At 35.4% G+C, this 24,448-nt stretch overlaps 4 protein-coding genes across 4 annotated transcripts in view; 3 read left to right on the top strand and 1 right to left on the bottom strand.

Moving 5' to 3' along the window:
• LOC111697170 (uncharacterized) overlaps positions 1-2,170 on the bottom strand; it is a 14,499-nt gene extending 12,329 nt beyond the window's left edge. The window contains exons 1-2 of the mRNA XM_023467073.1: positions 2,031-2,170; positions 155-284 (exon numbers count right to left, since the gene is read on the bottom strand). Coding sequence (XP_023322841.1) covers positions 155-284; positions 2,031-2,100 — 200 coding nt within the window. The 5' untranslated portion in view covers positions 2,101-2,170. The remainder of the gene's footprint in view (positions 1-154; positions 285-2,030) is intronic.
• The window catches only part of LOC111697160 (proteasome subunit beta type-1), a 15,260-nt gene extending 9,071 nt beyond the window's left edge, over positions 1-6,189 (top strand). The window contains exons 2-6 of the mRNA XM_023467063.1: positions 3,802-3,964; positions 4,368-4,477; positions 4,738-5,049; positions 5,257-5,346; positions 5,919-6,189. Coding sequence (XP_023322831.1) covers positions 3,802-3,964; positions 4,368-4,477; positions 4,738-5,049; positions 5,257-5,346; positions 5,919-5,960 — 717 coding nt within the window. The 3' untranslated portion in view covers positions 5,961-6,189. The remainder of the gene's footprint in view (positions 1-3,801; positions 3,965-4,367; positions 4,478-4,737; positions 5,050-5,256; positions 5,347-5,918) is intronic.
• On the top strand, positions 4,625-24,448 carry LOC111697153 (26S proteasome non-ATPase regulatory subunit 1). The gene is made up of 22 exons (XM_023467054.1): positions 4,625-4,629; positions 10,727-10,730; positions 13,691-13,787; positions 14,636-14,758; positions 15,214-15,399; positions 15,543-15,601; positions 15,944-16,049; positions 16,719-16,902; positions 17,138-17,352; positions 17,585-17,734; positions 18,139-18,227; positions 18,723-18,800; positions 18,997-19,148; positions 19,582-19,703; positions 20,573-20,702; positions 20,834-20,933; positions 21,122-21,285; positions 21,560-21,785; positions 22,151-22,400; positions 22,737-23,103; positions 23,685-23,788; positions 24,196-24,448. The coding sequence occupies exons 3-22, from the start codon at positions 13,698-13,700 to the stop codon at positions 24,262-24,264; spliced, it is 2,964 nt and encodes a 987-aa protein (XP_023322822.1). The 5' UTR covers positions 4,625-4,629; positions 10,727-10,730; positions 13,691-13,697; the 3' UTR covers positions 24,265-24,448.
• Positions 6,174-13,632, top strand: LOC111697157 (26S proteasome regulatory subunit 7). Its single transcript, XM_023467060.1, has 12 exons — positions 6,174-6,268; positions 6,434-6,502; positions 7,926-7,998; positions 8,175-8,245; positions 8,849-9,061; positions 9,358-9,481; positions 9,841-9,964; positions 10,504-10,611; positions 11,960-12,056; positions 12,410-12,567; positions 12,935-13,034; positions 13,514-13,632. Exons 1-12 carry the CDS (start codon positions 6,194-6,196, stop codon positions 13,607-13,609), a joined length of 1,308 nt encoding a protein of 435 aa, XP_023322828.1. The 5' UTR covers positions 6,174-6,193; the 3' UTR covers positions 13,610-13,632.

Below are 24,448 nucleotides of genomic sequence, written 5' to 3'. Positions count from 1 at the left end.
CCACTAAAAGCCAAAATTTAAAAAAATCTTAAAAACAAAATCTCATAACATTATTAACATGGTAGAAATTTAAGAATCAAATTAGCTTTTTACTATTTGACATTTGTTTTGTGTTATTGTGCATGGATTCCTTGTATTGAGTATTTTAGTTCACCTTGCTAATGTTGGAGGTTTAAACCGTCTCTTCCCCAACGGTGGCAAAGCATAAGGTATGCTTTGAAAGGCCAAATAGCTTGAAGAGTTTGAATCAGTACGACGACCAAGGATGCTGCCTAGCTGTGTACCTTAAACACAAAGGGTTGTTTTAAATTTTCATAGTAAACCTATAAAAGAAAAGAAAAAGTAAAAAATATGCTTTCAACTGGAATTTCTTGTAAGAAAAACATCAATGCTGAAATATCATCTATTTAAGACTTTGGTCATTTAGTGTATTTGTTTATCATTATTCATTACTTATCAAACTTTTTATAAAATCCATTTAAGTATTTATATAATTTGTAAATGAAAATTTCTGTTTAATTCGGTAAATATTTGCACACTCATGTTTGAAAACGACCCCACCCATTCACAACATCATCCTAACTTAGCTGTATCTGTCTGCATTTTACGGATAGGATACAGATATATATATAGTATCCCACCTAGTCTAAATGCATCTGTCTGTATAGTATGGATACAGATAGTATACAGTATCCTACCTAGTCTAACTGTATTTGTCTGTATTTTACGGATAGGATACAGATAGTATATAGTATCATACCTAGTCTAAATGCTTCTGTCTGTATTGTATGGATACAAATAGTATATAGTATCCTACCTAGTCTAACTGTATCTGTTTGTATTGTATATATACAGATAGTATACAGTATCCTACCTAGTCTAACTTTATCTGTTTGTATTTTACGGTTAGGATACAGATAGTTGTAACAAATTCAAGAAAACACGAAGACGATTACTACTGTGTAGCGAAGTTGACCACGCAAGATTCACAATACATAATACTATATCCGCTCCAAATGTGTCTCCTCATGTTCCCCCCCCCCTTTACCGCCTCTACTTGTGGAGAACAGAGTCAGTTAGCTTTAGAACGTCGAGATGTGAACACCTCCGATCAGGAACTACTAACTCCTTTATGATGATGGCGCAGATACTCAGCTAGCAGCAGTCGAGCTATCCTAAGGGTTCCCAGTTTATCATGTAATCAAGAGACAACATAATCGCTCAATCGCATCATGATAAAACCGCGATCTCCGCCTACTAGGTTGGATAAGCCAGGTGTTATCAATCCTCTCTTGCCAGTTCCTGTTGATCTGCTCCACCAACATGAAGCTCCAACTGTTCCATTCCTTTCAACACTAATAATCAATGTTATTTCATTTTCAACCGTTTAGATACTCCTAATTAAGGGTCAATATTTTTAAACTTTGCTTTTATTTCTCATTTCATGCTATTATTCAATAAAGTTACTGAATATCCCTTTTGTTCTTTTATTTGTGTCAACAATAGTATATAGTATCTAACCTAGTCTAAATGCATCTGTTTGTATTGTATGGATACAGATAGTATATAGTATCATACCTAGTCTAAATGCTTCTGTCTGTATTGTATGGATACAGATAGTATATAGTATCTTACCTAGTCTAACTGTATCTGTTTGTATTGTATGTATACAGATAGTATACAGTATCCTACCTAGTCTAACTTTATCTGTTTGTATTTTACGGTTAGGATACAGATAGTATATTTCATCCTACCTAGTCTAAATGCTTCTGTCTGTAATGTATGGATACAAATAGTATGTAGTATCCTACCTAGTCTAACTGTTTCTGTCTGAATTTTATGGATACAGATAGTATATAGTATCCTACCTAGTCTAAATGCATCTGTCTGTATTGTATGGATACAGATAGTATATAGTATCCTACCTAGTCTAAATGCACCTGTCTGTATTGTATGGATACAGATAGTATATAGTATCCTATTTCCTCTGAATTTTATGGATAGGATACAGATAGTATATAGTATCCTACCTAGTCTAACTGTATCTGTCTGTATTGCATGGATACAGAAAGTGAAGTATAATAGTTGCTGAAACCACATCTTCAGCTGAACTAACTAGTTCGACAACTTATCTTTCATGAATTAGCATTTTGTACACAAACTCATGAAAATCTAATCTGTTGTTTGTTTTCAAACAGTTTAATAACAACTAACTGATAATATTCTTATTAATAATGTTGCACCCATCATCTAGGAAAAAATATGCACATTAAAAAGTAACTTAAAGATATAAAAAACCTAAAAAGAAGATTATAGAAATACATAATCTGAGAAGAGGAAAAAAATATTGATGGTGTAAACGAATGAAGATTTTGTGAAAAAGGATAATAATGATGTTATTGGTAACAATGGTTGAAATGCCCGGCTAGCATTGACTGTGGAATTGAAAAAAAATTAAAATTTTTAAGAGATAAAATCAATTTTTTTGGCCTTTGTTACCGCAAGGTTTCATGGGTTCCCTCAAAAAATGTCAGCCAATTCGGTCCATATCCGTTAAGCCAGCTATAGCTAATTAACATGTATACAATAATACAAATATTATCAATTTTGCACCAGCAAAAATGTAAACATTGGTAAAGTACATAAGAATAAGATTTAATAATACAAAACTCATTCAGTAATTCACGATTTTAAAAGACTTCCTTTTACCTTGTGATTGTCATATTTTCAGAGCCTCCGGTCGTCTTTACAGTCTCATCCTTTGTGGGTGAACCTGTATGAAAACTGATCCAGAGGAGTCCTACCCAAATGGTTTCCGACCTAATTATCGACAATAGTTATTACATATTTATTACAATGGACTGATGACTCCCCAGGATAAGTACGTCTAACTCCTATCCAACTACACAGACTTCACTTACTTAGCTTGATCTAACCTAATCTTTGTAAATCTATTACACAATTTCAGGTCGACAAACACTTTGTTCAGGAAAACCTAAGGTCAGGAAACACTATAGATATTAGATAGTATGGGTATTGGGTAAGTTTCCTTTAGGTCGGATGAGTGGGTGCCGTTCACTCCCTCCCTCCTCCCTCCCCTCCGCATTAAATGACGCTTTTAAACTGAGTATACCTCAAAAATTACTTATTATTTATTAAAAATAAATTAAAAGAATTTTTTTATTAGTGTTTTCCAAGACGACCAAACCTTTGAGATATTTTATTTTATGATTTCCCTAACTTTCTCCGTGGAAAACACCGCGGCATTGATTCACCGGCTGCGCATCTTCAAATTTGTGAATGTCATTCTAGAAATGATTTTCAAATTAACAAAGATTTAGTCAGTAATACTGGTCCAGAATAATTTTTTAACTATCCAATAATGACCGAAGATATCCTTTAAAATTATGATCGCTCCGCGACCTCTTATTTGACTTCTTGGGACGCTTTTTTCCTCCGCACTCCAATAATTAACGGTCATTACGCAGAATTTGAACGATGACCTCGTTTTTTAATATGATCTCTGTGAACCTTAGTTAGTTGGATTCCAATTGATCCCAGTCAGCTCTTCTGGTCTGTGATTTTTCGACTCATTTTAAGAAATATACCTCTTGTTCATTCTCCAGGCCGTTTCCACGAAAATCTTATTTAGAATTTCCAAGTTTTGTTGTGCACTGTACACAGGCATTTTTCCAAAAATCGTATACTAGGAAATTACCGTTCCTTTTTTAATTTAATATAAAATTCAGTCAAATTCGAGCTGTTAAGTTCACCTTGAAATAATAATGAAGCATATTTCAGATGAAATCATTAGGAATTGAGAAGATCCCTAGCGCTGGGTGCGGGGACTACTCCAGTGGACCTACGGAGAGAAGATTCAGTCCCTACTCCGACAACGGAGGATCTGTTGTTGCCATCGCAGGAGAAGATTATGCAATCATTGCGTCGGATACAAGACTTTCAGGTATTTCTTGATTTCCGTTTAACAACAATTATAATTTAAGATTATATTATTACTCAATTGTTCAAAATTCCATTTGTATGAATTTACGGTACTAGATATTTAGAATTATATCACCTCTTCCTTTCTTTGCTCCTCCGGCATCCCCCCTCGCAGCCCCTCCCCCCATTCGCATTCTATATTTTATTTTCGAATTCTTTTAGAATTCCTCTCCTTGCATTGTATTTAAAGGGCGGAGGTGTCCCTAAGTTTCGTTAATGATTTACGGAAGAAAGTGTTGTAAATATATTAATTTATAAACATTTCATACTAATCTGGTTTTGAATTTGAAGAAAAATAATTTTATTTCACAGTAATTTTCTTAATCTTGAACTCTGAATTAGAATTTAATGATTAAATATTGAAGGCCAGGGTTACGCTATCCTGAGCCGTGAGCAGCCGAAGCTGTTCAAATTGTCCAACCAAACCGTCTTGGGATCCACTGGATGCTGGTGTGATATTCTCACATTCTGCAAGGTAATATTGTAATGCCAAGAATTATTTAAGAGCGGATCTCATAAGTCAGTCTGACACCTGTTTGTTGACTGTGAGCGAAAAGTAGTTTTAGGTTCATATCTTGTCACTAGAATCCGGATCCGTGGAGGTTTTCCTAATAGTTTTCTCTTCTAGTTTTAATGCATGTTTCTTTATTCCAAAACCATTTATTTGCTTGTTAAAACAATTCTTGAATATTTTATATGCAAGTCTAGAGTTTTTAAAATATAATTGTTTTCCAGGTTGCGAGTATGCGCATGAAGAGTTACCTCCATGACCACAGCAAGGTGATGAACACACCCGCTGTGGCACAGATGACCTCCGTCATGCTCTACCACAAGCGCTTCTTCCCCTACTACATCAGTAACATCCTGGCTGGATTGGATGAGACTGGTAAGGGTTGTGTGTACTCCTACGACCCTGTGGGACACTGTGAGCGGAACATGTACCGTGCCGGGGGTAGTGCCTGTACACTGCTCCAACCCCTCCTGGATAATCAGGTTGGGTTGAAGAATATGCCAGGAGAGGAGAAGGTTCCTATTTCTATGGAGAAGGTAACATATTTTTAATGAGTTTTTTTCTTTCGTTTTGATATCTTTTTTTAACTACGGGTATAAACTGAAAACTGAATCATACAAGATTTTAAATATTTTCGTTAAAATTTCAAATGGCAATATTTTCTATTTTTTCAAGTCTTTAACCTGTACAATTATTGTGATTTTTTCTTCGGAAGAGATTGAAATCGGATTAATATTTTCTAGGCCATGAATATAATCCATGACGTATTTATCTCCGCTGCTGAGAGAGAAATCCACACTGGGGACGGAATATTCTTCAATATTATCACCAAGGTATAATTTACTCGCGTTCAGTGAGTTTTACATGGGTTTATATTTTGTTGGAACTCCCCGTCCGCCCTCTTATTTAAAAAAAATGTTTTATTTCCACATGGTTTTTATGGTGATTTGGGGAACACAACTGAATTTAGGATATAAAATATCCTAAAGCATGTCAAAATTGCTTGTTTCATGTTCCAAAGAGATAAAGAGCCGCCATTCAGAGCAGGATTGCCCAAATCCAATTTTTTTTAACCATAATGTAGTCCTAACACATTCTAGAGACATTGAGATATCAATTTGATTATGATCTTGAATAACCAAGCCCTTGAGAGAAAAAGTGTGCGGTTTTTTTCGATATCCTTTGTGTTATCTCGCGAGGATGTTAAATATTTTGTTGTGCTGTTGGGGGNGACTAGGAGAGAACTGCGAACCTCTCGCAATTGATATAAATTAGTCACTGAACAAGATTGAAAATAATTGATGCGAAATAGACATATTTTGTCAAGTGAGGATACTGATCATTTCGCGCCCCCCCCCCTCAAAAAAAGATATTTATGTCATTTAAAATATCATAAATTGTTTAGGATGGAATCAAGACGGAGACTGTTCCGCTGAGACGAGACTAGAGGGTTCCCATATCAGTGATCAAGAACTAGAATTTATGGACAATTAGTCCTTTCCTAAACTAATTTCTTGACACATCGTCGGCTTTTCAGTAGGACCTCGTTCCTTATTTTTTAAATATATTTCCTTCGTTTTCCTTTTCGTCCTGTCGCTGTCCTTTAATCCTTGGTTACCCTGTCCTACATAATAAATTAATTTCTAAATTGTGATTAATTCTGCGGTTTTCACAGACAAAATGGGAAAAGATTATCTCGGAGCAGATCAGAGGAAAGCAAAGACGGAGAAGGAGGGAGAAGAAAAGGAGATTAAGGTACAGTGCAGTTGTGCAGTTATAGTGCTAATACGGTTATTGCAAAAAGTTAAATGTAATAAATCTTTTTCGTGTAATCATTGACGAAGTTACTCAGGTGGAAAAATTCAAATATTTAATAAACATAAATTTGTTTTTGTTGAAAAATAAAACCTTTATTTTCAGGCTCTTGATGATCGTGACATTGCACTCCTAAAATCCTACGGACAGACACAGTATACAAAAGCTCTCAGGGTAAACAAATGTTTTAATAGATGTAAGATCCAAACCATAACATTTATTTTGTGCACTATTGATCAAAAATTCAATATTAAAGATTGCTTTATCCGAAGGAAAGAAAACAAAAACTAAGATGTAACATTAACCCTATGAAAAAGATTCGTTGACGAAAATCGATGTGAAGAATTTATAAGATTTTTAGCTTGTTTTGGTGCAATGAGAGAAAAGGTTTTGTTAAAATTTCATTAGGACATTTAAGGGTAGCTCAAGAACTAAGTATTTTTGTGTAAACAAAAACAGAATTAAAGAAGTCTGTAGTATATTTCTAAGCAGGACAGAAAGGCCAGGCCATAGCGTGCAAATACAATTTGCTGAATATTGTTCAAAATAAAACTAGTTCTAAAACTATTCTAATAAGTCACAAGTCACATTAGATTGTTATTATGTATTGCAAACAATCTCTATTACACTCTCCATTGTTCTAAAACCTCTAATTAGGGGGACATTAGTTTAAAAACTAACACTTGGCCCAGTTCTAATACTGAGAATGCCAGCTCTGCAAAGTTATTTTTCTATGCGTAAATGAGTAAAACTATATACTGAAACAAGAAACATCCACTTTAAACTAATAATAGAGTGTGGGAATTCGTTTTTGATACTTGATTTTATTTTTGAACATAACCCTATTTTGAAACAATTAACGCATTTCAGCTCGTGTCGCGTTTTCGGAACATATCCTGGTTTTGAGACAGTTAACTTGAATTCATACTAATGTCACTTTTCAAGCATTTACGCACTTACATAACAAAACAAGATTATTTGATACGGTAAAATATAAACAAAATAGAACGTATAAACAAACTGTTCTTTTATAATTATAAAATTATTACGGCATTGAGAAATTAAGATAATTAGATAATTTTGTTCTTACAATATAGATTTAACAAGAAATGCGGGAAACTATTTGTTTTAAATGCGGCTAAATAAATCATCTGTTTTCTTATTTAACAAATAAAATAAGGATATTTAGATTCTAGTTCAGCAGTTAATTTTTTTCTAAAAAAGATAATTTTTGTTTTCAGTGATTCATTTTGTAAGTTATGATAGTGAGTTTTGTTTAAATTGCGGATTATACACAGAAGGGGTTTTTTTCTCGAAAATGCGACAATGATTCAAATTCAGAATATATTCGAAAATGGAAACCCCGACAGTGTCTTGAAAACGGCCAAGGGTTTTAATATAAAAAGATTCCTTTTAAAATTTTGATTTCCGAAAGGAGTTTAATAAATGTTGGTCATAGTTTTTACTATCGACTTTATATCTCCATATGGACCAGGATTCTAAAAACTCAGCCTTTCAATTTGTGCTTACTTCTAACACTCAGTGTCAGAAATGGACCAATTGTTGGTTTTGGAACTAATATCCCCTGTATTTACAGGCTGTAGAGAATGATATTGCTGAGATATCGAAGCGTGTGAATGAGTTGGCCGGGATCAAAGAATCCGATACAGGTGAATACAATTGCTAGAGGTCATACATATGGTGATCCCTGCACTTACTTTTAAAATAATTTTCTCATTTTACATGGGATAGCTTTATATTTTCTTGAAAGATTAGTACGTTGGATTTTAAAAAGGAGAGTTAAAAGCTTGCACGCTTAACTCGTATTGACATACATATTTTTAAGGACTTGCTCCTCCTGCACTATGGGATCTTGCAGCCGATAAACAGTCTATGCAGTCCGAGCAACCATTACAGGTTAGCTAATCAGTAACTAATGAACTGACGTATGTTTTTATTTCCTTAGAATTCCACCTATTCAAGATATTTTTTTGTTCTTAGTTCTTCAGAGGGGTATGAAGGGGGTGGGAGCTTGCTTAATATTAAAGAAACGGGGGCTGGAGAAAGGAAGAATTATCGATCAGACGGGGCCGGAGGGAAAGTTTAAAGGAACTGGAAATGAAATATTAAGCGATCCCCCATCGATAGTGGTTTGAACGATACCCGTTAAAGCTTTGTCTGATTAAGTATGAGTTAGATATCCATGTTTCTGTTTTTAAAAACTGTTCAATTTCATTTATGGGGTCTTGCGCATTTCTTGCTTCAGGAACATTGGAGAAATAAAACAAATTTAACAGTTGGAAAACTTCGTTATCTTCCACATTATTTACTAGATAAGAGGTATCAAACTACAACTACAACTAAATGTAACGAGTTTGATGAGAAATGAGTATGAGGTTGTCCTAATAAGAGGGGTTGTGTGCAACATAACAATTCAGTATTGATAGAACTGCACACTATCTAGATCAAGTTACAACATACTCCCATATAAATATATTCACTAAACAATCTATCCTTCAGGTGGCACGATGCACCAAGATTATCAACGCTGACTCCGAGGATCCTAAATATATTATCAACGTAAAACAGTTTGCCAAGTTTGTAGTTGATCTGGCGGATAGTGTTGCTCCAACTGATATTGAGGAGGGGATGAGGGTTGGTGTGGATAGAAATAAATATCAGATTCATATTCCTCTCCCTCCTAAGATAGATCCAACAGTTACTATGATGCAGGTTCGTATTAATTAAACCGGGGGGGGGGGGGGGGTCCCATTCCTACACACTCCCCTGTCTGCAGTTTTGAACTATTATCTTCCAAGTAAATCAGCTGATACAGTCTAATTCCATGATAATTTCTTCCTGGCATTAATTAATTCGCCAATTTTGTATTTAATATCTAGTAGACCATTAATTTGTAATCTAACTGTGTCCTGTTACCTTGTACATTGAAGTAAAAACTGTTCAATTTTTTTTTAAAAGATATTGAAAAATCGTTGCTATATTGTATTTCAAATCTTTTAAAAATCTAGGTTGAAGAGAAACCTGACGTAACCTACAGTGATGTTGGCGGTTGCAAGGAGCAGATCGAGAAGCTGAGAGAGGTTGTGGAGACTCCTCTCCTACACCCGGAGAGATTTGTTAACCTTGGCATAGGTTAGGATATATTCTTTAGATTAACACATTGAGAACTAGTTAAAATGAAAATAAAATGACGATAATCGATAAATTACGACATTTGTCCGTAAAACGTTTTCACATCATCTTTACGTTGGGTAAAAATAAATCTGGTAGAATTTCCTTTCGTTAAATCGGTGTTAATCGTTAAGTTTTAACAGTCGTGTGGATTTAATTCCTCTTTGATATCCCTTGTTGATCCTTACCCGGGATAAATAAAATGACAGGATCAAGGATTAATCCTCAAATTTAAAAGTTGTCACGTTGAATATCGAGATTGCCGCCATTTCGCACAAAAGATTTGACTTTAAAGAAAAATTGATTTAATATTTGTGTAGAGCCTCCCAAGGGAGTATTATTGTATGGTCCCCCTGGAACTGGAAAAACACTGTGTGCCCGAGCTGTTGCCAACAGGACGGATGCTTGCTTCATCAGGGTTATTGGATCCGAGCTCGTTCAGAAGTAAGATCTCTCTTCGAAATACTGGAGCATGTAGTCGAAATATTTTTCATAACGTTTAGTTTAGCTGGGTTTATAAACTTCGACTGAAGAATGCCCTAAATGGTTTACAATAGTACCTGTTACGCTGTTATTTAACAAACAATAGTAGTTAAATTCTTTCATGACCAAAATTGGCACATTTTATGTTTTTTTTTTTAACAGCAGTCCATTAATAGCTTAAGTACCCAATACCCATTTATATTATTCGCGGACTTAACTTAAAATAAAGTAAAATAGAGGCCGAATTTAAAGAATTTGAGTCGCGTCTCAAATTTGAGACGCGGTTCAAATATGATTGGTTCCACTTAAAATTGTATTCAATGTTTCAAAATTTAAGCCGGCTATCAATTGAAACCGGTTTTTGGCGGATTTAAGACGCGACTCAAATTCATTAAATTCGGATTCAGTTCAATTTAACTAAACGAAATTTTATTTCTTGGTTTAGAAAAATTAAATTGGCCGGCATTATTAAAAAAATCTCGAACATTTTTATTATTAAGGTATGTAGGAGAAGGAGCAAGGATGGTTCGTGAACTGTTTGAGATGGCTAGAACTAAGAAGGCGTGTCTCATCTTCTTTGACGAAATTGACGCCGTTGGAGGAGCCAGGTAAACACTAAACAGGGGTACATATATTTTAAAACTCTGGGAAACTCTAACGTTCATTGGCATTGAGATTACAATGTACACACGAATTATCGTCTGGCACCCACTATCCCGTTAGAAAGATAAAGATGTATCCGTCACCAGACAAATGGTTAAAGGGTGTCGTTGCGAATCAAACCTCCGATTCTACAAATAGAGGGTCTTTTAAAATTACGTATACAGTCTCTTAAAAATAAGAAATTAAGGAAAGGTTGTTTATCAATCATTTAAATATTTAATTAATTAATACTCCCATTCTCCGCTAAAACCCTAGATATTTCTTCGGTCAATGTACTGCAGAGTATGCACCGAAAGCTAATTTTAGGATGCGCATAAAGTAAGAAATAATTGAGAGATTGGGGGGGGATTCAAAATCCATGTTAAATAGTTTTCAAGGCTGTATAAAATTCTTTCCCCCCCCCCCCCCCCCAAGAGGAGGGAAAGGGAAAGGAAATGGGAAACGAAAAGGGATATGAAAAGGGAATAGAAAGGGGAAAGAAAAAGTGGGGAAATGAAAGGAAAAGGGGAAGAAAACAGTAAAGGAAAAGGAGAAGAGTAACTGCGGAAAAGGGGAAGGGTGGTGAAGGGGGAAAGGTAGCGAGGGGAAGAGGATTGGTAGGGAAGGAGATAGGTGTGGAAGAGGAAAAGTAGGGACGGGGAAAGGTTGAGAGGTAAAGATGAATATAGGGAACTACGGAAGATATAAGGTAAAGAAGTAGAAGAGGAAGGTTAGAGGAAGAGGAGGGTAGTTGGGGAAATGGAACGCAGGGAAGGGGAAGGTAGAGAATCGATGGAAGGTTGGAAGATGGTGAAGGGAAGGGGAATATAGTACAAAATCAGAGAGTTATTTATAAATAATTTTACCCAATAGTTATAATGCAACAAAAAATCGTGTTAAAAATTATACAACAAATATGATAAAAGAATGCTCATTACTCATAATTTTTCCGAATAGTCAATCCTACTAAAAAATTCACAAATTCTCCCCCAAAGAAAAATGATGGGAAATGAATTCCAAGAACAATAGCCTCCAGGACTGACAAATAATCAATCCCGACTTTTTTTGCTATTACCACCATACCATTACCAAAAGCAAAAAAAAAATTGCCTACGTCGCCATTTATGCTTTTTAAAATGCATCATTTTAGGGATTATAATGCACTGTTAAAAAATAACGTCTTTTTAGCTCCCGAATTTGGGGAACGAAATCAAAAATAAATTTGAGAGGGGAGAAAAGAATAAAAAAAAATGGAATTATATACACTCCTGATAGTTTTTGATCTCGGCGATGATTTTGATTATTTCTTTCAAGGTTTGATGACGGGGCCGGAGGAGATAATGAGGTTCAGAGAACTATGTTGGAGTTGATTAACCAACTTGATGGATTCGACCCAAGGGGTAATATCAAGGTAAATATACTTAATGGAGAGGTTTTTTGGTGACTTCCTGTGGTTGTGGTATGAAAGGAGAGAACTGGGAGGGGGCTGGATTTGATGGGGAGTTAAGAAGTAAGGATGGAAAATGTGAGAATTGGCAGACAATCGTGCTTTTTACTGAATTTTTCGAGTTTTATTCTAAAAATACCAAATGAATCCGGGCGCTCTTCATTTTTTTGCACTATTTTATATATTTTTAACTTAAAAGTTTGTAGTTATGAAATCCTTCATTTTCAAAAATTCTCTTCCTCATAAAAGTATATTTTTGTGTGTGTAAAGATACTTAAAAGATTTGAGATATCCTTTTTTTAAAACCTAAAATCCAGGTATTGATGGCAACTAACCGACCTGACACCCTGGATCCTGCACTAATGCGTCCTGGTAGATTGGATCGTAAGGTTGAATTCTCTCTCCCTGATCTAGACGGTAGAACCAATATATTCAAGATTCACGCCAGATCTATGTCTGTAGAGAAGGATATCAGGTATTTATTAGTATTTTATTACAAACATCTATCTATACTTGATTTTAAATTGGGGGCTTTCAAATCATAACCTGTGTACTGTAGCTTGTACCAGGGGACCGGCCCTTCGGAAAGCAAAAGTGGGGGAGAGAGTTGTTTAATACTTCTGCTGACGGTCGGGTTCCTAAAGCTTGGGAGGGGAGACTTTTGGAAGAATTAGAAAGGTATTCAAGGGCATAAAATTTAGGTGTCGCTCGTGGTGTTAGCTTTTCAAATTTACGTAAAACAAACAGTTTGAATGGTTTGCGTGGAACAAATCTTAACCAGGGTTAGTTGTGATTTTGACATGCATCGATTGTTACTATTAATTAACCTGTTTGTAATGAAGGTATGAGCTGTTGGCTCGCCTGTGTCCCAACTCTACTGGAGCTGAGATCAGGAGTGTGTGCACAGAGGCCGGCATGTTCGCCATCAGGTCCAGGAGGAAGGTAATAACAAAACTTTCGTATTATGATAGGTTTGAATAGGAGAAGGGGGAGAGAGATTTGGCCTACTTTATTTTTATGGATAATTTCATTACAAATAATTCGCGTCACAAACTAATTACTCTCCTCAAAGTCTTAAGTTTCCAATACCTTAATCTTTGAAACCTGATGTTATTAACTTATTACATTTTAGACTTTAAATTCCGTTCGTTCAAATATTAGCAAATTGAAAAAAATCGAAACTTTCTGAATTGAAAAATAAGAATTTGATCGATTCATGAAAAAAAATTGTGTTCCAAATTTCCAAAAATAAAATTAACTGTGTTTTTTTTGTTGAAAAATTCCACATTTAAACTTTTAACTCACGAAACCCCGAAAACCATAAAAGTTAAATTTTTTTTAACGGTAATTTTTAGTTTAAGGATAGCTTTATCTCATTTCTCGAAACTTAAACGTATTCTGAAATCTTGATATATCTTTAGGTTGCTACGGAGAAGGATTTCCTAGACGCTGTTCACAAGGTTATCAAGAGCTACGCCAAGTTCTCCGCTACTCCCAAGTACATGACCTACAACTAACCCCCCCCCCCCCCCCCCCTTCATGATGATAATGTAATTTCCAGTTTCTATACAACTAAATTATCCTGTGCTAAATGTTACAGATACAATGTTGACAAGTGCGGGGGGAATCCTCGCCTTACTCCAGGATAATCCACACGTCAAGGCGGACTCAAGGCCAGAGGATGTATCACTTAAGGTAAAAAATTCAACAATTTTATAATTTCTTTCTGCTGAAGATTTAAGGTAAGTCAAATATAAAAGTGAGTGTACGTTTTCAAAGGGATTAGAGACTTAATTTTAAGTTTTGCTGTTATTAAAGTATTATTATTGGCATAACCGTGTCACAGCAGGTGGATTAGTGAGTTATCCTGTTAAGTGTTAATGAAGGAAATTGTCAGAATAAAACATTTTTCAAGGTTGAAAAATGACCAGATCTTTGTTACCAGGGTACCATTGTAAATCGGGCAAACAACTCTTAAAATTGACGTCATTTGAATTCGATTGGGATTTAAGTCATTGGAAGTTTTGCCATTATTTTCAGTTAGTATATAAGAAATAGTCCCCCTTGAAAGTAAAATGTCTTTGTTCGTCTACTGACCTTGATTGATACAAGTGCAGAAGCATATTGCATATTGCACTGTTTGATAATTAAACATTGCATGATGTAATTATCGAACACTAGTGTCACTAGCGTTATCCTCTATTTTAAGGCTCAGTAGAAATACAAAGGGAACTCATGAAGGAATATATCTAATGTGATTTCAATTTAAAACCTTTAATTCAAGATTTAAAACCTTTTGTTGGGTCAATTTTTATTATTTTCTTTGCTGGCTTAATCTGCAAAATACATTTTTAGATTACTGCAATCTAAAATTATAAAGCTTTAGATATATAAGATAAGTCGAAACTTTTTGCTTAGACAAAGGTTTGAGAGTTCTCTTGTAAATCGAGTATACAAATCTTCAAATAAAAGCCCACTTGAATTTATGTCCGCAGTCCCTTTAACATAAATTAAAATTTTAGTTGTTGAATTTGTGTGTTTAGATCCAGCTGACCCAGTTTGCACTGAAGAAGCTAGATCTTGTGGTGGATGAGTTCTGGGCTGAAATATCTGACTCAATCCAGGCAATTGAGGAGATCTACGAGGACAAGCTCTACCCTATAGAGGTTAGACAAATGTATTTTATTTTGAAGACGAACATATTTTCTAACCCGCACTAATGTACTTTTAACTGTATTTAAAATTTCATCTGTGATCCTGATGGGATTGCCTGAAAAAAAAACACTTTCGATCACTTTGTGTTATCAGTGAACTTTTAAACTCAGTTAACTACATTTTGAGTGTAAGAATATGTGAAAAAGAAATTATTTATAGCATGAGACAGAAATGTATTGACCCAGTGAGTCATTTATATGATAACGATTTGTGTTCGAAATTTTGAAATTTTCTCTTTCTTCTCAGGGGCATATACAGGAATTTTTCTGGGAGTAGGGTGGGGGAGCTTATCAATTATTGACATTCCAGGCTAGGGGGGGGGGGGCTGAACCCCCCTTGAAAATCTTTATTTACCTTGTATACGCGCCTTTTCTTTTTTATCAATAACAATCTCTTTATCATGAAGGTCCGTGAGTTAGCTGCAGTGGTAGCCAGCAAGGTATTCTACCACCTGGGCAGCTACGAGGTTAGCCTGGACTACGCCCTGGGAGCTGGAAACCTGTTTGATGTGACCAGCAGCTCTCAGTATGTTGAGACAATCATTGCCAAGTGTATTGATATTTACACCAGCAAGCGCCTGGCTTTTCTAGAGGTTAGTCTTTCAATATTTTTAAGCGTATATATTTTCTTGAATAAGTTATCAATTATCCTCCTAAAAATTAGGATTTGCCAGTTGATGTTTTATTTTTTTACCATATATATTTGTAATAAAACTTAACAATTTTATTTGTCTAGTCTGGGGAGAAGGTTGTAGATAAACGTTTGGAGGCAATTGTTGATAGAATGTTTGACAGGTAAGACCAGTTTTATATTATAAAAGAGTGAAATTTTAAAAGAATCATCACTTAATTCTAAACGACCCTTCATTTAATTATTACTGATAAAAATTATTATTTATTTATTTATATTACCCTTTAAACTTTTACTTATCGGAGAAGAAGTTTATATAAATATATATTAGAGCTTACGAGTATATTTTCTTAAAGATATAATGAACAATAAAAGTTTGGAATATTCAAGTCAAAATCTCGTAATTTTTAATTTCACGTTAACAATTTTCTGAGACTGCTTCATATAGTAACAGTTTTCAATAATTATTAATCAAACGTAAAGTTCATGTTTGTTCTGTTTTTAAGATGCTTTGAGCACGGTCAATACCGCCAGGCTTTGGGAATTGCAATTGAAACAAAGAGAATGGATATTTTTGAAAGAGCTGTAACCGGTAAACTATCAGACGAACAGGTAATAAGATTTATCCAGAAAACTCTCCTGGGTCCGAATTAAATTAATTTGGAGGGTTCGATGAACGACCTACCCCCGGTTCAAACCCTTATCACTGACTCAACTTCGCATGAATCTTAAACATCGAATTGGTCATTCAAGATTTGCACGATGTTTCTTTTATTACGAAATGGAAGCTATTAATAAATTTTTCCAGCATACATACTACATTGTATGACTGTATGTACATACAATATACAGTATACTTTACATACAATGCATTAAATATTATACCACATTCTTATCGGATTTACTACATAGCCAAATCAGCAATAATATACTATTTATCATAATTATTTAGTTTATTTTTCGCTAATCTCGACTAATGGAAATCTAAATCTTAGATTTATTTAGATTGTTCTTCGGTAAATTGATTTCAATCGTACTTTTATTAGATTACCAATTTTGGATAACGTCGAGTGTCATGTTTGATTTATTATGTAAGCATTTAAAACCACGAAATTCTATTTAATGAATTTTTATCTTGGCCAAATATAAAGAATATTCGTATCTTTTCGGTTTATTAACTTTTTTACATTTTTAAGATGCAAATCAAATTATTAGAGACGGACAGACAAGAAATACATTTTATGTTGTGTTATATTATATAAATTATAAATATTTGTTAAGGTTTGTGACATGCTTGGCTACGCATTCCGTGTTGTGATGAACCTGATCCAGAACAGAACCTACAGAGGGGAGCTGCTCAGGACCCTTGTCAAGCTCTACAGGGGTCTCACAACACCGGACTATGTTCAGATGTGTCAGTGTCTCATCTTCTTAGATGAACCTATGGCAGTTGCAGATATATTAGGTAAAAACCGTGTATCATTAGTTTTCATTAGTAGTAAACTTATCATTAGTTTAGTTGAAGATGAAATATTTATAGCATCCAACCTTATAGAAGAGGACATTTTCCAACTACAGGACTAAAAATTCCTTAAATTTTGGCTTCCAGCTTTTTATAGCAAAAAGATAGGTTAGGATAGAGAGGAAGTCACTGTTGTTGGTGTTTTTAAGGGATCACCATGAAATATATTTTATTTTAGAGAGACTGTCCAAGGGAACCGAGGAGGATTCCCTGATGGCTTACCAGATCGCCTTCGACATGTATGAGTCCGCCACCCAGCAGTTCCTGAGCAGGGTGCTTGCTGCCATCAAAAAGACCGCCCCTGTCCCCCAGGGTGGTCAGCTGGTACCCCAGGAGGGGGAGGAGAGTATGGAGACAGATGAGACGAAAGAGGAGAAAAAAGAAGAACAAAAGGTAAAAATTTTAGAAAATACCATATTTAAAACTTTTGAATTTTATTGTCAGTATTTACGATCCTAAATATCGGAAGAAAGTTTATCTAAAAAACTTAACTTTTTTGATTAGCTCGAGCCAATATCTGCACTGTTATGAGTTGCATCATAACTTTACGAGAAGAAAAAACATTTTCCTCAACTTATTTACGGGGTTAATTATTAGATGATTTTTTTTATGAATTTCTATCTAGGAACCGGAACTGAGTACTGAAGAACAGGAACTAAAAACTAGGGTTGGGAAACTCTCCAGTATCCTCTCTGGAGAGAAACCCATCTATCTTCATCTCCAGTTCCTGATAAGGAATGATAAAACTGATCCTCTCATCCTGAAGAACACAAAGGTTTAAATTGGTTTCTTTAAGGGTGATAACTGAAAATAAACCCAAAATGTATTTCTCTCCTAAACAGGAATATTTCTAACGTCTTTATTGAATTATTAAATGTATGATTGGTGACACGAATTACAAAGATGTTTTAAAAGGACTGTAAGCGTTATTTCAAGTGACCCTCCATTTATAGGTGGTAATGCAAAATTTACAACGGTACCCTTAAAACCTTAATCTGATCAAAAATTTAGATTGAATATGGAGATTTCTATATAATACTTGATAAGACGAAGCTCTTAAGGGTACCGCCGTAAATCAGATCTTGACATCTTTGCTTGGATGATAACTTGAGATTTCGCCAACGGTCCCTTTAAGGAAACTAAAAAAATTATATTTCCAACAATATTTTGTCTGTTAAGGATGCTGTTCGAGTAAGTATCTGTCATACAGCGACTGTTATTGCAAACGGATTTATGCACAGTGGAACAACACACGATCAGTTTCTTAGGTTATATTTTTATTCTTTAGTTTAAGTTTGTTCATACAATATTGATGTTGATGTTTGATGTTGCTTTAAGTAAGCTGATTTGAACTTCGTCAAATTCAATGATTTGATTTGTTATGGATGTTTTCATTTATTCTAATGTTTGATTTGATCTGTGCTGACGGAACCTGTAGCAGTCCCCAATTTCAAGATTTAATATGATTTGATTTGATACTGTTGATGTGGTGGATTTGGGTTGATGACTGATCAGATATGAAGCCCGGGCGGAAAAACCAGGACATGGAAAGGACTTAAAACTCTAATCCACTATTGGAGTCTTAGGCCATCCCTACAACTGTTGATTTAGGTTGATTTTGGTTGATTTTGGTTGAAATTGGTTGAATTTGGTCGATTTTGGTCGATTTTGGTTGATATTGGTTGATTTTGGTTGAATTTTATGGATTATGGTTGATTTTGGTTGACATATTCCCATGCCCTAACTTTGACATTATATTGCAGGGATAACTTGGATTGGTTGAGCAGAGCAACTAACTGGGCAAAACTATCTGCTACTGCTACTCTCGGAGTTATTCATAGGTCAGCATTAACATACTTTAATTAGTGTTAACATTGTCAAGAATAGTGATGCAATATATCAGTAATCTCACTTCAATATTTGTTAAGGAAAATTAAAGAAGTTTCTTTAAAAATCTTTGTTCATAAAGTCCAGATATATTTTTTAAAAATCAAAATGAAAAAATCCATTCAGACTTCGGTTATTTATCATCTCTAGGGGACATGAGAAGGAGTCTTTATCCTTGATGCAGAGTTATCTACCGAAGGACTCTGCAGGAACAAGCTCTGGATACGCCGAGGGCGGAGGATTGTACGCCCTGGGTCTTATTCATGCCAACCATGGCGGAGAAATCACCGAATATCTGTTAGGTATGATTATTTTAATATCTGACATTATAAGAAATCTCGAAAAAGCGAAAGGAGAGGGGAGAGGAAGAATTGTAAAAGGTGTCTAAGAGGGTTGTTAATGAAAAACGAGTTGTTTGAACGCTTGACTGAAGACAAGTTTATTCTGTACTAGCTAGGGAACCGCAGTTTTGTCTAAAGTTTTCCCTTTAAAAGTCAACCAACTGAACTTGTTAAAACCAGTTTAAGAACATTTCCTTGGTTCTACCGAGTTCTCCATTCAAAATTAGTGGCAAATTAGTTTAGGTGTTCATGAGTTATGATCGGACATTTAAACAAATAAACATAGATTAGTACTTTATTATATATATAGAAAATGGAGCCTTAAGTAACCCCTGTATTTTATTTCATTTTATCTGGAAGTAGTTGTGATGTCTAATAATAAACTGCTCCCTAGGTCAAGTAAAGGAAGCTACCAGTGAGCAGATCAAGCATGGTGGCTGCCTAGGGCTGGGTCTAGCTGCTATGGGAACCCATAGAGCAGATGTTTATGAGCAGCTGAAGTTCTGCCTTTATCAGGTATAATCAATATTCATACATGTTCTATTTCCTCATTTCCTCACTTTCTTAAGAGGTCGGAATTTATTAACGTGACTTACAGGGGTGTATATTAGTTGTGAGACTCATATTTTTGCTCCCCCCCCCCCCCTTCAGAATCATAATTTAAAAATAGGTATATTTTACAGGTTTACGAAGCCCGCGTAAACTTGGAAGAAGTTTGCTGCGGCGGGGGGGGGCAGATCCCTCCTTGCAAAGATATTTTTTGGGATTTTAGTTGTATAATGGTGTGTTTTAGTCAACTTCAAGATCCTCCTGAGTTTTTTTTAAGCATTTCTGAATCAAACAAAAAAAATTTGGTGGTTTTTCCCTTCCCTCTTCCTCTTTTCCCTTCACCCTTTTCCCCTTTTCCCTTCACCCTTTTCCCTTCTCTCTTGTCCCTTTTACCTCCCCTCTTACCCCTTTTCCCTTCCCTTTCGCCCCTTTTCCTTTCCCTATTGCCTCTTTTCCCTTTTTTCCTTCCCTCTTCTCCCTTTTCTCTTCCCCCTCTTATCTTCCCTTTCTCCTTCCCTTTTTCCTTTTCCCCTTCCCATTTTTCCTTTTCCCCTTCCCCCCTTTTTTCTTTATTTTTTTCCCCAATCCCAATGAAAGCTGATATTTTTTACCCCCCCCCCCCTCCCCTTGGGGGGTAGCAAACAGAAAAGTATACACACTTATGACTAAGGATTAAGATTAAGGAATTCAAGTGTACCATATATTCAACGATGAAGGAAATTGAGAATATCAAATATCCTCGGATTTCTATTTATTTAAAACATGCAATTTAGCTCCTTTTTTAACTCTGTGAGTACTTAAAAGTAAGTCCCGAATCCTAATGCTTGGTTGCCTAGGATGATGCTGTTACTGGAGAAGCTGCTGGACTAGCTATGGGTCTATGTGAGCTAGGAAGTAAATCTGCTGCAGCTATTGAGGATATGGTTGCATACGCTCAGGAGACACAACACGAGAAGATTCTAAGAGGTAATTACATTTATTCAAGAGATTCTAGAGTATTCTGTTTACATTTATTACTTTTTCTCAAAAACTACAAGAAATTAGAGAAGAGGCAGGGAATGACAAGTAAAAAAAGAAAAGAAAAGGTTTGTATTTAGGTTTGGCTGTCGGAATATCTCTGGTTATGTACGGAAGACTAGAGGAAGCGGATCCTTTAATTACTTCCCTGTCACAGGACAAGGATGCTATTCTAAGAAGGTAAAACATGAATATTGAGTTTTTACACATATGTAGATTTTAATTCAAGAAATATTTAAAAGAAAAAAGAAAATACAAAGAACGATATGAAAAAATAAGTCCATACTTAATTATTGTCTTAGGCTTTTCTGTATTCATGAAACCTAGTTTATAACGATATTCTGTTGTGAACTGAATGTACTGTCTAGGTCTGGAATGTACACCATCGCTATGGCGTACTGTGGAACCGGCAACAATAAGGCCATCAGACAACTCCTTCATGTTGCTGTCTCCGATGTAAACGATGATGTAAGACGAGCTGCAGTTACAGGACTAGGATTCCTGCTCTTCAAACAACCCGACCACTGTCCAGGTATTCTTAATGTTAACTTTTTGTTTACATAGTAACATAATCTTTAAAGAGAAAAATTTAAATCTGACAACTGGCCCCACCCCCCACCCCCTCTCTCTTTGTTACTTTTTACCCAAGGTCCAAACCTCATTTATTTTGCGGTTTCCCCAATTAGAAGGGGAGGGGGCTGACTTCTTAAGAAAATCCCTGTTGCATATACTACTAGTCATTATTTTCTGTATTTATTTTGAATTCCAATATAAGTTGATATTAACTAACTGAAAATATTATGAAGGTGTTGTACAGCTACTCTCTGAATCCTACAACCCTCATGTACGGTACGGCGCTGCAATGGCGCTCGGTATAGCGTGCTCAGGAACCGGAAACAAGGAGGCGCTCGCGCTTATTGAACCAATGAGGAACGATCCTGTTAACTATGTGCGTCAAGGAGCTCTGATTGCGTCAGCTATGATATTGGTTCAGCAGACAGAGGTCACTTGCCCTAAGGTCAAGGAGTTCAGGTCAGCCACGATTTGATCTTAAAACTTCTTTTGTTCGATTTTCAATTTTTTTTTCTTTACTTCGATATTTCGTTTCTCCCTCTGTTATGTGTATTCAGTATTCTACCCTCAATTTTTCTCTCAATATTTTATAGAAATCCATCTATTCTTAATTTTATTTTTGCATCTTTTCATTATTCTACCCATTTCAACTTGTAAACCTTATTTAACTTTGTTTCTAACTCTTGGAAATATGTAAAGATTCACTCTCTTTTTCACCTTTTCTTCTTTCTTTCTTACTTTCTTGCTCTTGTTTTTCTCCTCTTACCATTTCAGTGTTTCACTTTTTTTAATCTTTGTCTTGAAGCTCACTTTCTTATATTCAGGGCTCTGTACACCAAGGTGATCAACGACAAACACGAGGACGTGATGGCTAAGTTTGGTGCAATCTTGGCCCAGGGTATTATTGATGCTGGAGGACGGAACGTGACAGTGAGCCTGCAGAGTAGAACAGGACACACCAATATGTTGGGTGTAGTTGGTATGCTGGTGTTTACACAGTACTGGTACTGGTTCCCTCTCTCACACTTCCTTAGCCTAGCATTCCAGCCTACTGCTGTCATTGGACTTAACAAGGTTACAATCTTTACATTCCTGTAGTATATTTATATATAATAATTGTTAATTTCTGCTTTCGCCTTAGCAGACTTGAAATTGAAAAAAAAAGAGAATGTTTTAACGTGCATAAATACTCAATATTTATTGTTTAATGAACTAGGTAAGGGTAGTTGAACCACTTTTCTAGTGCGGCGGAGAGTGTACTAGCAAATTAGTTAATCAACCATTTTTAGTTCAACTATCTCTTCCTACTAAATTAATCCAACCCCTGGTTTCAAACTCCTAGGGGCTTTGAGATCTAACACCTGAAATAAACACCTCTCCTCTTTAGTTGTATCAATAATTATATTGTAGGATCTGGATATGCCTGTAGTCCAGTTCAAATCAGCAGCGAAACCCAGCACATACGGTTACCCTGCTCCTCTAGAGGAGAAGAAGAAGGAGGACAAGGAGAAGGTCGCCACAGCCATCCTCTCAATCACCAACAAGCAGAAGAAGAAGGAGGCAGAGAGGAAGAAAAAAGAAGATGATAAAATGGAGGTTGATGAGAAGGAAGAGAAGAAGAAGGAGGAGAAGATGGAAGAAGATAAAAAGAAGGATGAAGAGGATAAGAAGAAGGATGAGGAGATTGAGGAGAAGAAAGAGGAACCTTTGTTTGAAATGCTGTCCAACCCTGCCAGAGTTATGAAGGCACAGCTTAAAGTTATTCACATGGAGGATGGTGAGTACATACAATAGAAATATTACAACTTGGTATAATATCTGAGATCACAACTTTTAGGTGAGATAGCGATAATTTTGCTTTAATGCACGTGTACGCTTGCTGCCAATGTTAAGTGCTGACGTGAAATTGGATCAGTTTAATATTTAGTAACATTCAAACTTGAAGACATGCACTGAAATTCTGCAAGCAAAATACATCTTTTTATACTAAAGGATTTGATAAAAATCAGATTTATCTATGTTATTGAGCTCTTATTTAATACAAAATTTCTCTTATTTTCCAAAGCATTGATTGTACACAGTGATGATGCTTATTTCTTAACCCGGTCATGGCATGATGTTTGTGCTTACAGATGAAATCAATTATTTGTGAAGAGGAGGTAGACTTGAGTTTAAAAACAGAAAAATCTAAATCTTTAGCGGTTTGAATCCAGAGAAAATACATTTTAATGAATCAGCAATTTCATGGCTTAAAGTTGATGAATAATTCAAAGCAGAAATATGATATCTTGAACGGGTTAAGTCTCAATGTGTTTATGTATGTGCACCAAACTGACTGACTGTATTTATATTTTATAGGAAAGTATGAGAACGTGAAAGAGTTGAGTATCGGCGGTATCATCATGCTCAAGAACCTCTCCGGGGAGAAGGAGGAGATAGTGGAACCTATGGTCGTTAACAAGGTTAGTAACATTTTCATTAAAGGGACTGTAGACGCAGTTTCAAGTGATCCTTCATTTATAAAATGGCATCCGCACTTTTACAGAGAACACAGTTGTTAATGTTAAGTTTTCCGAAGGATACAAATTTAAGAAGAATGTCTTTTTCAAGGTGTACCTTTGTGAATTGGTTATGCCACTTAGGAAGATCACTTGAATTTAGGTCTCCAGTCCCTGGAAGGAACTTATTCTTCAATAAACTAATTTTCTAATCTTTACAAATGTCCATCCTGATGGTTTAATTTCAATTTTGGCCCCGAGATCTAGTATAATTCATTTTTTAAAATATATAGGACATCAAAATGCAAAGATAAAGGAATAAGAAAACTAGGTTGTTTTTTTTTCATTTAATAAACAAACTAATTTTTCAGGGTGAGAAGGATGAAGATGAAGGAACAGAACCTGAACCTCCTCAACCCTTCCAGTGGACCGAGGACTAGACTTTAATCCCCTTCCATTTCCAGACTTTGTTCTACAATAATGTTTAACTAAATACGACTCATAAATATTTGTCAACAATAGCACAGCGTGAAACCACATAAATTATCAGTTTTCTGTTTAATATGAGTAAACTGTTGGCTGAAATATTAAAAATTCAAAATTGATGTAATAATGTATTTCAGA

This window comes from Eurytemora carolleeae, unplaced genomic scaffold (assembly GCF_000591075.1).
Source record: "Eurytemora carolleeae unplaced genomic scaffold, Eaff_2.0 scaffold128, whole genome shotgun sequence".
In the NCBI taxonomy this organism is placed as follows: domain Eukaryota; kingdom Metazoa; phylum Arthropoda; class Copepoda; order Calanoida; family Temoridae; genus Eurytemora; species Eurytemora carolleeae.
Note: the sequence above shows the minus strand (reverse complement) of the source record. Positions and strands in the feature narration are given on the sequence as shown.

What these genes read in the sequence shown, in the direction of transcription:
- LOC111697153 (XM_023467054.1), top strand. Translation starts at nt 13,698, where the DNA reads ATGTTGACAAGTGCGGGGGGAATCCTCGCCTTACTCCAGGATAATCCA. An exon ending in AGCGCCTGGCTTTTCTAGAG is followed by an intron (nt 15,400 to 15,542) that starts GTTAGTCTTTCA and finishes TTATTTGTCTAG; the next exon opens with TCTGGGGAGAAGGTTGTAGA. An exon ending in TCATCCTGAAGAACACAAAG is followed by an intron (nt 17,735 to 18,138) that starts GTTTAAATTGGT and finishes TTGTCTGTTAAG; the next exon opens with GATGCTGTTCGAGTAAGTAT.
- LOC111697157 (XM_023467060.1), top strand. Translation starts at nt 6,194, where the DNA reads ATGGGAAAAGATTATCTCGGAGCAGATCAGAGGAAAGCAAAGACGGAG. An exon ending in AGTATACAAAAGCTCTCAGG is followed by an intron (nt 6,503 to 7,925) that starts GTAAACAAATGT and finishes CTGTATTTACAG; the next exon opens with GCTGTAGAGAATGATATTGC. An exon ending in GGATCCGAGCTCGTTCAGAA is followed by an intron (nt 9,965 to 10,503) that starts GTAAGATCTCTC and finishes TTTATTATTAAG; the next exon opens with GTATGTAGGAGAAGGAGCAA.